At 43.3% G+C, this 17220-nt stretch overlaps 1 protein-coding gene and 1 long non-coding RNA gene across 14 annotated transcripts in view; one reads left to right on the top strand and one right to left on the bottom strand.

Moving 5' to 3' along the window:
- Window positions 1-15135, top strand: part of Syt1 (synaptotagmin I) — a 513331-nt gene extending 498196 nt beyond the window's left edge. For all 13 annotated transcript variants that reach the window (XM_030244984.1, NM_001252342.1, NM_009306.3 and 10 more), the window contains 2 exons: window positions 8255-8388; window positions 12039-15135. In XM_030244984.1, the coding sequence (XP_030100844.1) occupies window positions 8255-8388; window positions 12039-12245 (341 nt within the window). In that variant the 3' untranslated portion in view covers window positions 12246-15135. The remainder of the gene's footprint in view (window positions 1-8254; window positions 8389-12038) is intronic.
- The window catches only part of Gm36601, a 56312-nt gene continuing 39809 nt past the window's right edge, over window positions 718-17220 (bottom strand). The window contains exons 2-3 of the long non-coding RNA XR_003949034.1: window positions 3422-3504; window positions 718-908 (exon numbers count right to left, since the gene is read on the bottom strand). This is a non-coding gene — a long non-coding RNA (predicted gene, 36601). The remainder of the gene's footprint in view (window positions 909-3421; window positions 3505-17220) is intronic.

The following is a 17220-nucleotide window of genomic DNA, read 5'->3' as shown; positions in this document are numbered from 1 at the left end:
CTGGAAATACTCAGAAGCTGGGTACAGCTCAGAAGGCATTAGGCAAAGCAGTTGCAGTGAGGCTAATTCTCACCCAAGGAGCCATCATTGAAATAGAAGGCCATGGTCACCAGGGCCCACGGTCACTGTGGTAGTTAAGGAAGAAGACAGTATCATTGTGCAAAATTGTCAGAATTAAAACGGCAGGCATGGTGCGTTATTTGGCATTGAACTGCCACTTTGTAGTTCCCGTTGTAAATACAAAAGGCCTTTAGTGCCTCCTTTATATCTCAATGCTTAGAGCCAGCTGTTTGGCAATTATATTTCTATGAAGTTAGCACATATTGACATTAGAACCGCCTCTGGGTAGAAGGGGGTGGCCGAGTTCTAGGGCTTTAAAGTGGAGTCTAACAGTAATGGAGACATTCCGATCTATCCAATACTTGGCCTTCCCAGAGTTCATCACTGAAGATACATGGTTTTTCTCAAACACACGCTTTCCCAAAAGAGGATTGTTCTTATGTTATTCAAGTGCCACAGAAATCCTCCAATACAAGAAAAGGAAAGGAAAGGAAAGGAAAGGAAAGGAAAGGAAAGAAAAGAAAAGAAAAGAAAAGAAAAGAGAAAAAGAAAAAGTAAAGAAGAAAAGGCAGACGGACAGCAAAGAGGAGTTGCTTAGAGCTGCTGATTGAGAAGGCGCTCTCGTCCATTCTCTAGAAATGAACACTCGCAGAAATCTTCAAGGAGCAGGCGCTTTCTATTTAGCTCAAAGTTTCCATGCTTCTGGGGTGATAGCTTAGCATGCAGAATCTGAGTTGGTGACAGTGTTAGTACAAACAATGTATTCAGGTCCTGGGTACTATGCTCAGGAACTCCAGTTGGCAGAGCTGGCAGTGACACTGGGACGATCAGGCTACTTTGCATAACATCTGAGAAGAGAGGCACAGGGGGAAAAGGTCTCATCCAATGTGTTAATATAATAGTAACAGTAATCATAGTAATAATAATAATAATAACAATAAATTAAAGTAATAGGTAGCCATCTCATAAAATAAATCAGTGAAGGTTTCAGGGCAGAGGAAAGAAAAGAAGAAAGTATCATCTGATAAATGAGATAAAGCAGAGGAGAGAATATCAGATCCTGAGAATTATGGGTAAGAGAGAGTTGCTGAGCTGACTTCTGATGCTTGCTGCAGATGTCGCCGTATCACCGACACCCTCCCCACTCACCAAAGACAAGCTCTTCAAATCAAGCAAGACTTTTTGAACAGCATGAATCAGGAGCCTAGAGAAGGAAAGACAGTGACCAGAACAGCAGGGACATGACCAAAAGGCAGGGATGGCCTGGATGTGGCAGTATGAGCCTTTAAGGCCAGCACTCTGGAGGTCAAAGTCGGTGGATTTCTGTCTGATCTGCATAGGGAGTCCCAGGTCAGCCAGAGTACTCGAGGAGAACCTGTCTGCAAGCTCTGTACTTAGAACGAGTGGTGAGAGATGGGGAGTGGGAGTGAATACAGCGCCTGAGACACCATGGAGGTGACAGTTCATCCTACCTAGACATGGATACGAGAACACCAGGGCCAGATCAGTTAGAAAGAAACTGGCTATTGGAAAAACCTATATGAATATGAGAATGTATTCGTATATGGGATCATTCTTTTAATCATGCTTGAGTGAGAGCACTGGCCTCTACGCTGTGCATCCTGTGACATACTCAGGAGGGGATGCTCGGGTGACAGAGTTGCAGAAATGCCTTGTCATCCTTAGAGATCCTCCAAGGCGAAGGCTGGCCAAGCAGTCGTAAACCTTGTGCCACAAGACCTGCATTATTGAAAACAGCTACAAAAATGGAGCTGCTCATCACCAGCAGGAGAGCCTCTCTGCTCCTCTAACTGACAGAGCTCATTGTTCCAAGTCATCACTGCCTGGGTACAGGGTTCAAAAAATGATTGGGTAGCCCTTAACATAATGATTTCTTGTTTCTCACTCTGGATGAGAAATGGGGGTGAAGGGGGGAAAAGAAAGAATCAACGAATCAAAGAGAGTGATGGAAGGAAGGAGTGGGGAGGAAAGAAAGAAGAGAGGAAGGGAAGGAGGGAATAGAGAGGGTAGGGAAACGGTGAGTGGGCAGGAAAGACGATGCTGTAGCTAAGTGGAAACGAGAAGGAAGAATGAGATTTTTCTCTCAGTAACAAACCTTAACAGGAAAAGGAACACAGATATGAGACCTGCCAACAAAGGGCATTACTTCATCCCAGACAATAAATTCCATTTCTGAGAATGGCCTCTCTATTTCCTCAACTCTAGTAGCACAAGGAAAGGATTACTAAATGGCTGATAGATAATATACCCAAATGTACCAACGTTCTAGGCGGCTTCAGAATCTCCAAAGGCTTGATAACTCGGAGTTGTGACTCCTGCTGTCCAAGGCCAACAGCCGTGACATCCTGTTGAGGACTCTGACCTCACCTTCCCAGCTGAGTCATTTGAGACATTTATTTCAAGAACGGGAGAAAACCTTGTAAGATGCTAAGTTAGTTTCCTGTCTTACTCTTCAAGACCACTTCCTAAAACAGTGATATTCTTCCTTTCATTGCATGTGTGATAAAACTCTTCATGAGGCAACCCTTTGCTTAGAGAAGGCATGGCACTAGGAGACCTTTTCTCTGTAAGCAGTGGGACAGTGACACTACTAAACCAGACCTTTCTGTAGGCAGAAATAAAAATGCCAAGACCATTTATGGGGAGTGGGGGTGCAGAGAGAAAAGAAAAATAGTGGAAAGCAAGAAATTGGTGCCTGTCAGTTAGCAGGGTGGGGGTCTGAATTGATACAGGCTGTCCAGATTGATCCAGAACTAGGTACCCTTGGCAGATGTAGTTGACCTTTTGAGGGAAGGCTAAGGAAGGGTCCTGGAAGATTAGGGAAAGTTCCTGGTAAACCGAACTGCCTTAAGAGATCTGCTTTTCTAGTAAACAGAAACCTTTAGGCTTATTTACCCAATAATAATCCTTGTGTTTACCTGGTCAGAGTCCTGTTTAGGACAGTGTCAGCAGTACGGCTATGTTGGGGGAAGGGTGGCTTAGGACCTGACAGTCTAACTTCTGTAGCAAAGGAGATTTTTTTTTTCCTGCTTGCTAGGTGTGGGCTGCAGGTCAGCAAGGTGAGCTGAGGGGTGGGGGTGGGGACAAATCTGGTTCATAGAGGCCGCCTTAGCATCACTTGTGCCAAAGCATCATAAGAATGGCATTTGCCAACCTCATATTGAAGACTTTTCCTGTGTTTGACCTTTATAACTCTATAATTAGCTATTATCTTTCCCCTAGTTCATAACTGAAAGGACCACGATAGAAAAAAAAAAGTTAAATAACTTCTGCAAGACCACACAACTATGAGAAGCAAAACCAAGATCCAAATTAGTCTGGTTTCAGCATCTGTACTTACAATCAACAAACACTACACAAAACTTCCAGCCTGGTATACCACAAACGGCAGCAGTTTCACGAAAGCACACCTGGATTTGGGTTCTTGAGAAAAAAAAAATTAAAAGGGTTATGGTAGTATAAGATAACATAATATAATTTTAAATGTGTGTGTGTGTGTGTGTGTGTGTGTAAGAGAGAGAGAGAGAGAGAGAGAGAGAGAGAGAGAGAGAGAGAGAGAGAGAGAGAAAGAGAGAGAGAGAGAAGCTAATCCAAAAGTTACCCACATGTCTTTAAAAGGCAGAAAGAAAGGAGACAAGGCAACATACACACATGCACACACACACACACACACACACACACACACACACACCCCTTGACTCTCATCCTCACATTTTGCTTCAAATCTCTTCAAAGTTGGTTGCTTTATTAGTTTTCTGTTGACACTGCAAAAATAATCACCAAGTCCATGTGTTGAAACACCATCCATGCATTTTCTTATAGTTATACAGAGTTAGGGAAACTGTACATTCAGTTAAAGAGGAGAAGGAGTAAGTTGGAGAGACCCATTGTATAATGTGGTAATCTTATAGTATATATTAATAAGCAAGGATTCTTGAAAATCTCTAAGGCAGTATATAGTAAGTGTTTTCACCATGTAAGGTAAGTATGGGAATAAAGCCTGCTAGCCCAAATTAGCCATACCATGTGGACACCTATTTTGCAAGCCATATTGCACGTGATAAATACATATAATTTCTATGTCCCAATAGAAAATATTTAAAAAAGAGTCTGACACAAGCCCCAATGGGCTCAAGTCCATATGTAGCCAGGGTCCTCCTCCTTCCTAGGAGCTCTGGAGCAGGGATTCTCAGTCTGTGGTCACAAATCCCATGGGAGGGAGGGGTTGACTAACAGTTCCATTGTGATTCATAGCATAGTAAAATTACAGTTATAAAGTAGCAATGACATAATTTTATGGTTGGAGTCAGTACAACATGAGGAAGTGTATTAATGGATTAGGAAGGTTGAGAGCCACTAGTCTAAAGCAAAAGACATTCCTTATTTTTTGTCATTTAAAGATTTTTTTCTAGCAGTCATCCGCATACATGAGCTCTGGTCCTTTTCTTCTTCAGAGCAAGGCGTGGTAGTTGACTCTTGCAATCCCAGCATTTGAGAGGCTGAGGCAGAAGTTGGAGGCTAGCCTGAGCTACAGAGTGAGTTCCAGGTCAGCTTGTCTCAAGAACAAATAAACAGAATAACCTACATTGGCATATGCCTGGCTCTTCTTCTGTTGCCATGCCCTGATCACAGCCAAGAAAGGTTCTCTGCACTTAAGGACTTATGTGAAATGAGTAGCTAGGCCCTTCTGGAAACACAGACCTGACCACATTTGAAAGTCTCTGCCTTAATAACATTTGCCTTGTTCCCTTTGCACACAACATATTCATAGGTTCTCAAGATTAGAATGTTATGTTTTTGGAAGAGTTATTATCCTGCCTACCATAATTGTGAAGAGTAGGAACACAAAGTTTAATTTGGTTCATTAAAAAGGCTTGTCGACGTGTAAGCTTGAAAGTGGTCTCACTAGAGTGTCCTGCAAAACCTCTAAGTCAGAATAGCTATTATGAGAGAGAACAGATAAAGTCCAGCTAATGTGAAGTCCAACAAAAAAAAAGGGCAGCCATGAGATGATTTCCAGTGACAGAGAGGCCAAGACCAAAGGAGAGATCTGATAGTGACCCAGACCACCAGGCCATGGAGCAGAGTCCTTCTGTATATTCTGGTGTGCATGTGCGTGTGTGTGTGTGTGTGTGTGTGTGTGTGTGTTATACACTTGTGCGTACAGACACAGCTGCACCATGATGCACACGTGGACATCTGAGGACATCTCTGTGCAGTCATCACTCCTCTCATTCCATCTTTCTGTGGTTCTAGGATTAGGATTCAGGTCATGGGGTCCTGATGCTGGTCCCAGTCTATCTTTCTTGTTTAAGTGGCAGCCAGACATTAGAAAGCATTAGAAGTTAGAGACCAGACAAAAAGATCTTTCTTCATACCAGCATTTTAAAAGAAATAGACTAGTACTCTTCAATATAGATTAAACAAACAGAAGGCATGGTCTATCCTGTGCTCCTTTGGGTGTCCGCCGGATATCAGATGGTGTGGAAGGAAGGTTGTCTGGATTCAGAAGAGGGAGAGAGATCCTTGAGTGCTTGCTGCTGGCAACTGGAGGGACCCACAAGCCACAGGGACAGAGAGTGCCTGAGTGGGTAGCCCAGTCTCAGTGCTTACATAATTCCCCACACTCCACGCCTAGAGTCTAGCTGCAGAGCTCAGGGAAAGCCACATTATTAAGTCCCATTACAGCCTTTGTATCATTTCCATATAATTGTATCTCGTGGCACAATCACCAGGAGTCTTCAGCCACCAAGACTCTGGGAGCTGACAAGGATTTGCTTTGCTCTGCAGATAGCCCCTAAAACAGAACTAACAGTAATTGTTCAGAAGCCTGCTTTGTGGGAGAGGTAACTTTGGCTTTAAAAAAAAAAAAAAAAAAAAAAATCTGTGTCCTCAAAGCCTAGGTGTTACTCACCCACCCATGGCTGTCTTCCTATTTAGAGGTCTCAGCAAGGAGTCGGAGAACCAAACAAAGCTTAATCTCAACAAAGTCACTAATGAGATAAGGGAGGGATTGGAGCCACCTGCATGGCGTCCAGAATTCAAGACAAGACTTCAGGGCAGTGAGGAAAACAGAGAGTACTAGAATCAGGACAGCCTGGGAGCTGTGAAAAAGACAGGAGAAGATGAAGGAGCCACCTAGGACTTCCGATTGTAGGACCAAAACAATGATCTCATGACTGAGTGTAGCACTGGGGGGGGGGGGGGGGGTGATCCCCAATCTCCATACATGCAAATGCCTAGCTTCTCGGACATAGGGAGAAGATAGGACTAAGAGGAAGAACCTACCACATGAGGCCCTGACTATCTCCTACTTGTCCATTCAACGGCAAAAACAAAAAACAAACAAACAAACAAAAAACACGGAGGTTGAGGGCCTAGGGGGCACCAATGTAGCTTGGTGGCAGAATAAATCCTTAGCATGCATAAGTACCCCCTCCTCCATGTTTTATTATGCATAAGACTGTTTCAGTAAAATATAGTAGCAACTATAGCAGATATAGTTCCTGTCCTTGAGGAGTTATATTCCACTGAGGTACAGAGAGAGGTAGATACAACCAACCTTTTCATCTACAGCTCTCTAAAACTATGTGGGCTTTAGATCGCCCGTAATATTTCTCCCAACTCAAGTTCTGAAAGGCGAGAGAAAAAATTTGAAAGGCTTAGCAGTGGTTATTTTAGATGATACTAATTTTTTTTTCTTTTTATCATCGCCTTCTGGTAGTTTTCTATAATGAACTTGCATTATATGGGAAATGGATTTTGCTTAAGAAAAACAGCAAAGAGACTTTTCTTTTCCTTTCAAACGTGATGGTTTCTTGCGAGGTGCAGGTATGCCATTCGTCCATTAGTAATGAAAGCTGTAAGTGGGCGCTGCCTCGCCCCTCCGGGGTCTGGCTTACTATGTTACCTTTGCCTAATGAGGCTTGAGAGAAAATGCTCCGAGCATCTTCCCATCCCTTTTCTCTTCACCTCCATGGGGATCAGCCTCTTCCCTATTCCTTGCACACTCCTGAAGGAAGCTATTGCAACCTAGGAAGGCTTAGTATGACCTCTTTGTCTCTGTCTGCCTCTCACACTCACTCTTGCTCTCTGCCTTTCTCTCAAACACACACAGAGACACACAGACACACACACACCCGAGAGCCCCAGTGTGAGCAATCACTGGCTTCTCTTCCTCAGCCCTCCCGTCTCAGCCCCACAACAGAGATGTCTTCTGAGCCTGTTCCTGCTTTATTGTGGCGAACTCTACCCTCGCTGCTGGTTTCCAGTAGATCTTGGCTCAGCTCCTCCCTGGCACTGTGTTCATCGACTTCTAACTTACAGGAGTCTCCTATCTCCCAAAGCTTAATATCTATTACCCCACACATCCAAGATCCCATCGTGAAAGCAGAGAAGATCTGCTGTGCTCAGGGCTGCTCCTGTCCGTGATAAGAGGGCCCGATACAGACTGGCCACTCCAGTGTTGGCTATGTTGATGAATAACCAAATAAACGAAGCAGCCTCTGTGTCCTCTCCCTGTCAGCTTTATTCCCATGCATTAGCAAGCTATGGCCACGCCCTCTGCCAGCTCACAAAAGCCAACTGCTAAATTCCCAAAGACTTTACAAGCCAGTTGTTAGTCTGCGTGTGACTTAAAATGGGCCATGGTGAGCACACTTGCACCACACAAATCTGCACATGCTGCATGTCAGGACACACACACCGCCCCCTTCCCCCAAAAAGCTGGTTTCCCAGCATTCCACTGTTCTTCTCTCCCAAATGTTAACTAGGAAATTCAGCTAACATGGCAATAAGCCTGCCAGAAAGCCTACTTAAAAGCCTCTCAATAAAAGATGTTTGATGGCTTATAACATATTACATAGAAGCTATGTAACCTGTTGGGGCTCATTCCTTTTCTGAGCTAATGCATGATCTAAAACATGGCTCTGGAGGACAAGAAGGTTCAGACAATGAAAGTACCTGCCGCCAAACCTAATGACCTGAGTCTGATCCCGAGGACACACACGGGAGATGAAGAGGACAGTTCCCACGGGCTGTCCTTTGATCTCCACGCATGCATGCACTGCGGTGTACATACCACCGCACACACAGTAAACAACCCGTAATAGAATATTTCAGAGAAGATAAAACACGCGTCTGAGCTCCTAAAGTCCCTGTGTCTGTCTTTCAGATCCCTATGTAAAGATTCACCTGATGCAGAACGGCAAGAGACTGAAGAAGAAAAAGACAACGATTAAGAAGAACACACTTAACCCCTACTACAATGAGTCCTTCAGCTTTGAAGTTCCGTTCGAGCAAATCCAGGTAACGACAGGCACGAGTGTGCCCCTCCCCCCCACTCAGTCTCACGCCTTCAGATCGCATAACTGACAAGCGTAGACCCTGAGAGTCCTCAGTGCCCTGCCTTCATGAGAACTGGCCCATGCCCCTTTGTGTGATGTCTATGCTCAACTAAGCAGGACATAATAAAACACGCAGCACAAGAAGGGCCGATTCATCAGCTGGAACAGCCAGCTGACTTCTGCTGAGCAGAAATAAGGTAGAAAATAGAAAACCAACAGAACCACTTTGCTAGGTCAATAAGTTTGTCTACGGAATCCAAAACCTCAGAGAGAATGTTCGTTGCCAGGCTACAATAAAAAATCTACTTCTATAGGGCAAAAATAGCCAGGATCCCTCCTTCTCACGTCAGCCCATTGTTTACATCACTAGCTCATACACATCCTTACATGCTAGAAAATTATATGTATGGATTTATTTTCAACAGCTAAGTAAATCACCAGTATGGTTTTCCTGTCCCTAGTCCCTTGCTCAGTGGTCTTAACTTGTGAGCACTTTAGATCTTCTGGCATATCCTTGAGACATCAGTTTTCTACCATAATTTATTTTGCAATATCTGCTCAGTGAACTTTTTGAGTTCTAAGACCTTATTCCTATGAAAACTAACACCTCCTGGCATTTTGTTTTTTAATTCCACAGAACAATACAAAGCAAGGTATTGAGATGGAAAAAAAAAAAAAAAAAAAAACGTGTAAACTTACTCCTTTGGGCTATAATCCTATACATATAAAAATGCATTTCACCTATAAATTTCAGAAAGTACAAATATATTGAAAGGGAAGCATATTAAAAACAAAATAAACTTTTCTATTTGGGGCAGCATTTTAGAGGAGAGAGCCTGAGCCTGACATGAAGTAGATTGGGTTTGGGAGTAGCCAGCAAGCACTCACTGGCTGCATCCTGCCTCTTCTGCTCCTACAAACCTTTCTTTCCTTCCTTCCTTCTTCCTTCCTTCCTTCTTCCTTCCTTCCTTCCTTCCTCCTTCCTTCCTTCCTTCCTTCCTTCTTCCTTCCTTCCTAACTTCCTTCCTTCCTTCCTTCTTCCTTCCTTCCTAACTTCCTTCCTTCCTTCCTAACTTCCTTCCTCTCTCTCTCTTTCTTCCTTCCTTCCTAACTTCCTTCCTCTCTCTCTCTCTCTTTCTTCCTTCCTTCCTTCCTTTCTTCCTTCCTTCCTTCCTAACTTCCTTCCTCTCTCTCTTTCTTCCTTCCTTCCTTCCTTCCTTCCTTCCTTCCTTCCTTCCTTCCTTCCTTTCTTTCTTAACCTAGACCTCTGTTTTCCCCTTCTTTGTATTTCTCTGAAGCGGTGGCTCTCATTACTACTCTAATGCTGTGACCCTTAATACAGTTCCTCATGTTGTGCTGACCTGCAACCATAAAATTATTTTTGTTGCTACTTCATGACTGTAATTTTGCCACTGCTATGAGTTGTAATGTAAATGTCTGCCATGCAGGATGTGAGATGTATGACCACTGTGAAAGGGTTTTTCAACCCTCCCTCCAGGAGGGTCATGATCCACATGTTGAGAACCACTGCCTTAAAATGAATGGTGTTCTACCTGCTAAAACAGTTTTAGTTTTTCCTTAGGCTGAGATTATAAGATTGTGTGTCTGTCTTCTGCCTTTTTCAATCCTTCTGAAACATTTTGTGAAGGAAGCAAATTATGCTAATTTCTGAAAGCATGCAGAAAACACCTTTGTTACCACCATCAAAAAATGCAGAAATAAACTATGGAGGCCCGTGCAAACTAGATCCAAGTGGGTGCCTTAATCAGCTCACCCCTCAGTAACATAGTCAAGTTTGTCCTAAATATGAAAGCATCTTTACTATTAGATATAATGTTCCCATACTGGCCCCTGCATAGCTATTGCATCGCGATGCATTTGCTTGGGACAAAATCTGAGAGTCAAAGCCACAAATACCAACTTATCCTCGTTCCCAAACACAACCTAGTAAATAGGTAATTTACTTATGGTACTGGGGGATGACGCAACTACCACTGAGCCGTACCGCAGCCCAGAAAGGGAACTGTCTTAATAGCAGCATCATAGCAAGTTTGCAGATAGAACATGGTGCTGCATTTTCACTACATTCTAAATGCCACACACAGAAGGGCCCGTGAGATGGCTAAGTGGATAAAGATACTTGCCGTCAATCATCATAATCTGGGGGTTGATGCCCGGGACCCACATGGTAAGGAAAGAAAAGCAACTCTTGCAGGTTTTCATCTGACCTCCTCATATGCAACGTGGCACACATACCTGCACGCATGCACCCACAGAGAATGAAGAGATAAATGTAAGAACAAAATTGCTTTTCAAAAAAGGAAATCCTTGTTTTTGCTGTTCCAAAGATTTACCTCAGTGACGTCTCTCAACACAGACAGGGTAGTTCAGTCCTCAGTGTCAAAGTCTACCGAAGCCATAGCTCAGTGTATCTTCACCGGGGCCTGGCTTTCACAGACGTAGTCTTCTTCCCTTTAATGCTGGCCACAAATCAGTATAGCTACTTTATTTTAATCTTTTATCTTTATATCCAGTGTCTAAATCACAATCTTCAAAGAAAAAAATCATAACCTTCACATATTCTGACTAACCAAATTCATTTCCTGGGAAGTAGAACTGTTTAGAGAATGTATCTTTTATACTATAATAATACACTAATTAATAGTATGTAATAGCATAATAATAATATACTAGTTAATGCTTATTAAGATAATTATACTCAAGAAAAACCATATTTTCTTTAGTTATTGCCTTTTTAAAAGATTTCTACTATATTGTCTCATTTTGTGATCACAATTATATGATTAAGTCAGATCCCTTTAATTATACATAAAATGCTGGCTGTCACCTCTTAAAACGATATCACAATGCATGACTACTCCCAAAAGTTTTAATAAGGACAAAGGGAATGGCCTAGGTCCTCATGCCAGAACACTCGTGACACTCGTATTTACCAGGTAGTGTTTGGGAATGAGGGAATGAGACACGTAAAGCCATGTCACAACCTTCCATAGGTAGTGGCTTGGTATGGTGGTTAACAGCATAGAAACCAACTCATTCACTCCTTATATATATATGACCTCAGACAGGTCATAAAACTTTCATGAGCTTTCAGCATCTTTAACTGTACAATGGAAATATTAATAAAATCTATTGAAAAAATAACTGAATTATTTCTTTTGTAAAGTTATTAGATAATATGATCTGTAATAAAAATCAATGTGTAGGTATGAACATGACCCCCAGGCGGCATAATGACGCCTACCTGTAATCTTAACACTTGGGAGGTAGAAACAGGAGAATCAGGAATTCAGGGTCGTCAGCTGCACAGTAAGTGAGCTTGAAGCCAAGCTGAGGTCCATGAGACACTGCCTCCAGCAACCTGCATGAAAGGTGTTAAGGTGGCAGTGACAATGATGGTGGCAGTAATAACGCTGATAATGGAGATCTAGATCAGTGGAAAGGTCTCCATACTCTAGCGCTCTCAGCCCTGTCTTGGTGGGTCAGGAACGGATTCTTCGTTGTTCCTCAGATCCCAAGGAAGTTCTGTGGGTCCCAGGGCTTTACCCAGAGGGCTGGCTGACACTGGTGCATTCTTGTGTCCTCTTTCAGAAAGTGCAAGTGGTGGTAACTGTTTTGGACTATGACAAGATTGGCAAGAACGACGCCATCGGCAAAGTCTTTGTGGGCTACAACAGCACCGGCGCAGAGCTGCGACACTGGTCAGACATGCTGGCCAACCCCCGGCGACCCATCGCCCAGTGGCACACTCTGCAGGTAGAGGAGGAGGTTGATGCCATGCTGGCTGTCAAGAAGTAAAGGGGAAAAGAAGCCTTTCTGCGTCTGCCCACATAGTGCTCTTTAGCCAGTATCTGTAAATACCTCAGTAATATGGGTCCTTTCAGTTTCCAGCCATGCATTCCTGATACAATCCAGTGGTACTTCAGATCCTGTTTTAATTTGCACAAATTTAAGTGTAGAAAGCCCCTATGCCCTTCATCATACCACTGCCCTCCAAATCTACTCTTCTTTTAAGCAATATGATGTGTAGATAGAGCATGACTGAAATGTATTGTATCACACCGTTGTATATACCAGTATGCTAAAGATTTATTTCTAGTTTGTGTATTTGTATGTTGTAAGCGTTTCCTAATCTGTGTATATCTAGATGTTTTTAATAAGATGTTCTATTTTAAACTATGTAAATTGACTGAGATATAGGAGAACTGATAATATATTATATGGTAAATATAGTATCGTCTGCATTCCAGCAAAAATATCAATTTGAAAGGCACTAGTACAGTTAAACCAACATCTTAAAGGACAACTTAAACCTGAACTTTCTATTGAATCCTTTGAGTACCAAGATTTGCTCACATGACATCTTTGATGGGTGAACCCAATTTTGTAGAATTCTTTCACAGGCAAATAGCATGTTCTGAGCAGCATCCATGCTGACCTCAAGGAAGCAAAGCCACAAACCAGAATAGCATCTGTCTGTCTGTCTCTGCAAAGCTAAAAAATCATGGCTTCACTCTTCCAGTCAAGGAAGCAACGAACACGAAGGAGCCAGTGAGTTCCTACGACTGCATCTAGCATAGCATAACCGTGGTGTTCTCTGTGTGTGCGTGTGCAAGTGTGAAAGTGTATGCACGAGTCTTATGTGTGGTGCATGCCTTTGTTCGGGGTTGGGGTGGGAGAGGAGAAGCTGAGAGAAGTCAGCGTTTCTGAAATGTTGCCTGACTACTTAAACAGAAACTAATAGCTCTCCAGTATCACATTTATATAACACGTGCAACCTGGGAATTCTGGTCCAGATTTCACCCCAATATTGATTCCAAAAGGTATGCACGTGAGACTTTGTAACAAAATATTTTATTATATAAAACCAGATTAGAAGGAATGCAGAATATTTTTAACACAGCAATCTGTGCTTATTCCACAACATTACTTTGTGGTAAACAGACAGTATTGTAATCCCATGAAAAGATGAAATATAACAATTAGCCATAGTTCTGAATGCACTTCGATTAAGCCAAAACAGACAGCTAGTGATCTTTTTATATGCTCTTTTTACTTAAGTTTTAATTTGTCCTTTAAACAAAGGTGAAAAAAAAAACCAAGAACAAGTTCTAGCAAACTGAAGCAACCTCTTATGTACACTAGATGCTTGACTTAGGAGGAGTTTTTAAATGTTCTCAATGTTATTCTGTAGTAAATGGCACTATTATGAAGCCACTAGTCATTCCATATGAGTCTTAAGGACTGCTCTGTGTAACACTGTGACTGCCCTGTGTGCTTAGACACGTAGTTTCCTCAGTGGCTAGCACCCAACTTACTCCGTAGTGATATTGTAACAATACTGCCATTCCCTCGTACTGCACTGCCCAATGTGTGTGTAGCACAAACAGTTCTCATTCTTAAGGACCAATTCAGAACTGAACAGCTATGCATAGGACAGAAAGATACATAGACTGGGGGGGTGGGGAGAACACACAGCATCTTGTCAACACTGTGCACTAGTCCACATTTGTCTCGCTGAGGTAGACAGCCACTTCAGGAAGGTGAGCCTGCTACCTAACACTGCTTCTAGACTCTTCGCCCACTTGATAGTGCGGCCTGTTTTCACCTCCAGGTCACAGAAAACAGCAACATCCTGACGGGAGAGGACCATCTTCACATCTACCAAAATAAAATGGAGGCATGGAAAGTGTGGCCTCCTGTTTGATCTATAGGATTTAGCTCCATGCTTTGGACAAAAGTCAAGAGAATCCCAGAAAGGGCTCTTGGTAGACTTTAAACATGGGGTTGGCCGTTCCTCCTGCACACACAACACAATCTCCAAACCCTGGTTCTTCCCTCATTGGAGAAGAGGCAAAGCCTTTGCTCCTCACCTCCATCCCAGCAAACTCTTCAGAATTAGAACAGATGCAGAGGACAAGGAGAAAATCCTTTCCTGTGGACGAACAGCACATTTTCAACATTAAAACCACAGATGATAGGAAAGGCACACTCATAGGTGAGATTAAACAGGAGACTCAAATGAGGGGCTTTCCTACTTAAGGGACCAAGTCCTACCAAAGAGAAGGAGTTGACTTTAAAAAAAAAAATACCTTAGATACCAGACACCGACATTTCGGTTCACCACCTCCCGACTTAAGTTGTACACGGTGGAGCAACATTTCCAAGGAAGCAGCTTCCAGCTGCCCAAGCAGACATTCCTTCCTGCATCACAACACTACTAGCACATTCTCTTGCAACACTGCCAACGTGGGATTGTCACCATAGACTTAGTTGGTACTATATCATCTCCCATGAGCCGGTGACTGGACCTGCTTCCTGACCTGCCATCCATCCTCAGATGAGCCACCTGTACCCTTCTGACAGTGCAGTGTGAAGTCTTAGAAGCTGATGCCCTAGAAAGATCCTAGTTGCCTTTGTTGCATATATTTACTGCCTGCTTGAGTGTTTCTCTGTGTGGGTTCTCTCTGTGTCTCGTAGAAATGTTGGGGTGTTTTCTTCTGCCATAAGGGCTCGTGGCCCGCGAGCCAACTCCTTTAGCTGTATTCTTCCTTCATTTTTTGATAAGTGGTTTAAATTCTGTTTCACTTTGTGTAGTGAACCCCATGGTAGTTTTCTGATCGTTGTTAAAAAAAATGACTTAACATATTACATGGACACTCAATAAAAATGTTTTATTTCCTGTTGATCGTTGCTGTCTCTCAACTTTTTTTTTTTTTTTTTGTCATGGGACTCCTGTGTTTGTAGAGGACACGTTGACCTTGTGGATGGCCAGAAGCTGCAAGCAGCTAAAAGAGCGCTTGTGCTAAATGCCAGCCTCAAAGTCAAGCCTGGGACTTCAGAGCAGCCACAGGGGAACGGTGCCCAGAGGGCATCCCTCCTCACCTGTGCTTCTCTGTGCCTGTCGCAAACCCCCTGAGCAATAGTTTTGAACTTCTCAGTTTGCCTAAAATGTGTACTTGAGGGATTTCACTTCGATGCCGAGCTAACACACACGTCCCCAGAAGGAAACTAAAATCAAATTGTTTTAAGTGTATCTTTAGGGGATAGACAGGATAGTAAAGCCCATGGCTGCTAAGAGGATTTGAAGCAACTGAATGGCTTTCCTACCTTCATTTAACATCAGTGTGGTGCCTCCATGTACCATTCTGAGGCTGATAGATACTGCGCTGTGATACGCATGCTCAGAAGGAAGCACCCTGGAGGCTGTGTGGCTAGCTCAGCGTATAAAGTGCTCATCATGGAAGCATAGAGCCAACAAGATAGAGCAATGGGAAAAGGAACTTGCCATAAAGACTGACTAGAACCCTAGAACCCATGTAAAGAAAAGAGCCAGCACCATGTAGGTGCCCTCTGACTTATACATGAGTGCATACACATACACACACACATGCATACATATACATACACACACACACATACACACCATATCAATAAATACACAAATATATTGGCTTTTCAATACATTGTCCTGGCTATCCTGGAACTCACTCTGTAGATCATGTTGGCCTCAAACTCACAGAGAGATCCGCCTGCCTCCACCCCCTGAGTGCTGGGATTAAAGGCATAGGCTACCACCACTTGGATAAAAATGTTAATGAAAAGCAAAAAGCATAAGAACCTAGCTCCATCTCAGAACCCATGTAAAAAACAGCTTTAGTGGCAGGGTTTTATAATCCTATAGAGAAGGGGAGACAAAGGCAGACAGGTCCCTGGAGCTCTCTGGCCAGCAAAGCTAGTCTAATTGGCTAGCCCAAGGCCAGTAAGAGTCTGTCTCCAAAACCAAGGTGGGTGGACAGACCAGAGGAACGCTACTCAAGATTGACCTCTGGCCTTATCACAAATACACAAAAGTAAGCACTTTTGACCCAAGAACTTTCACTTGACCAATGACAGTATATAACTGTGTATGTTTATCTTGGTCTCCTCTTGGTACAGACAGACTACCCTGCAGCTTCTTGGGTGTTGGCTGCTGAGAGTATGCCCTTTCTGCTACTGACAGCTGCCCTAACTAGGTTCAAGGAGCAGTCCACATGGCTGATTCAGGAACTCTATCTCAGCTCCACGGCCCAGAGCAACCGTTCAGCAATGTGACCACATTCCAAGGCTGATTCAGGAACTCAGCTCCACAGCCTGGAGCGAAGGTCCAGGGATATGTCCACCTTCCGAAGCTGATTGAGGAAGTCCACAGCCAATGGTGATGGTGGAGAAAGCTTTTGCAACCGTTCTGTAGTTCAACATCTCCCTCTACCCAGTTGTCTTTACCCATTTGCAGGTGTGGCTCCTACAAGCTCTCCTCAGTAAAAACCCTTTTTCTCTAAGCTCCAGCCAGGGGATTCATCCAATAGGATCCTTGATGGGGGAGATCACAGGAAGTTTCCTAGAGAATCTAAGATAACAAATCCTGAAGGATCTGGCAAGAGTCACCTAAACCAGAGCATGGGCTTCTGTCAAATTGACGTAGTTTGACAAATTCCACCGTGATAAAAGTCTCTGATAGCCAGCTACATCATACTTCCTGTAACCAGCCCCATTAGTCACTCCAAATGAGGAGAGGGACCAAGCCTGAATTGCTTAAACAGCCTAGGGAAAGAGCATGTAATTACTGAGCGCTTCGAGGCAGCAGTTAGCAAAAGCTTCTAAATTTAAATTGGGAAAAGAAACTCAAGGAAGGCCAGGTTAGAAACAAGACGCCATCAACATGGTGGGTACAGCTGGCTATCACTGAAGAGGATTGTGTTTCATGAGAAACTCTCAAAATTAGATCCGAAAC

The sequence above is a fragment of the Mus musculus genome, chromosome 10 (assembly GCF_000001635.26).
Source record: "Mus musculus strain C57BL/6J chromosome 10, GRCm38.p6 C57BL/6J".
Taxonomy (NCBI): Eukaryota; Metazoa; Chordata; class Mammalia; order Rodentia; family Muridae; genus Mus; species Mus musculus.
The sequence above is the reverse complement of the archived record's forward strand: the minus strand, read 5'-3'. Positions and strand labels throughout refer to the sequence as shown.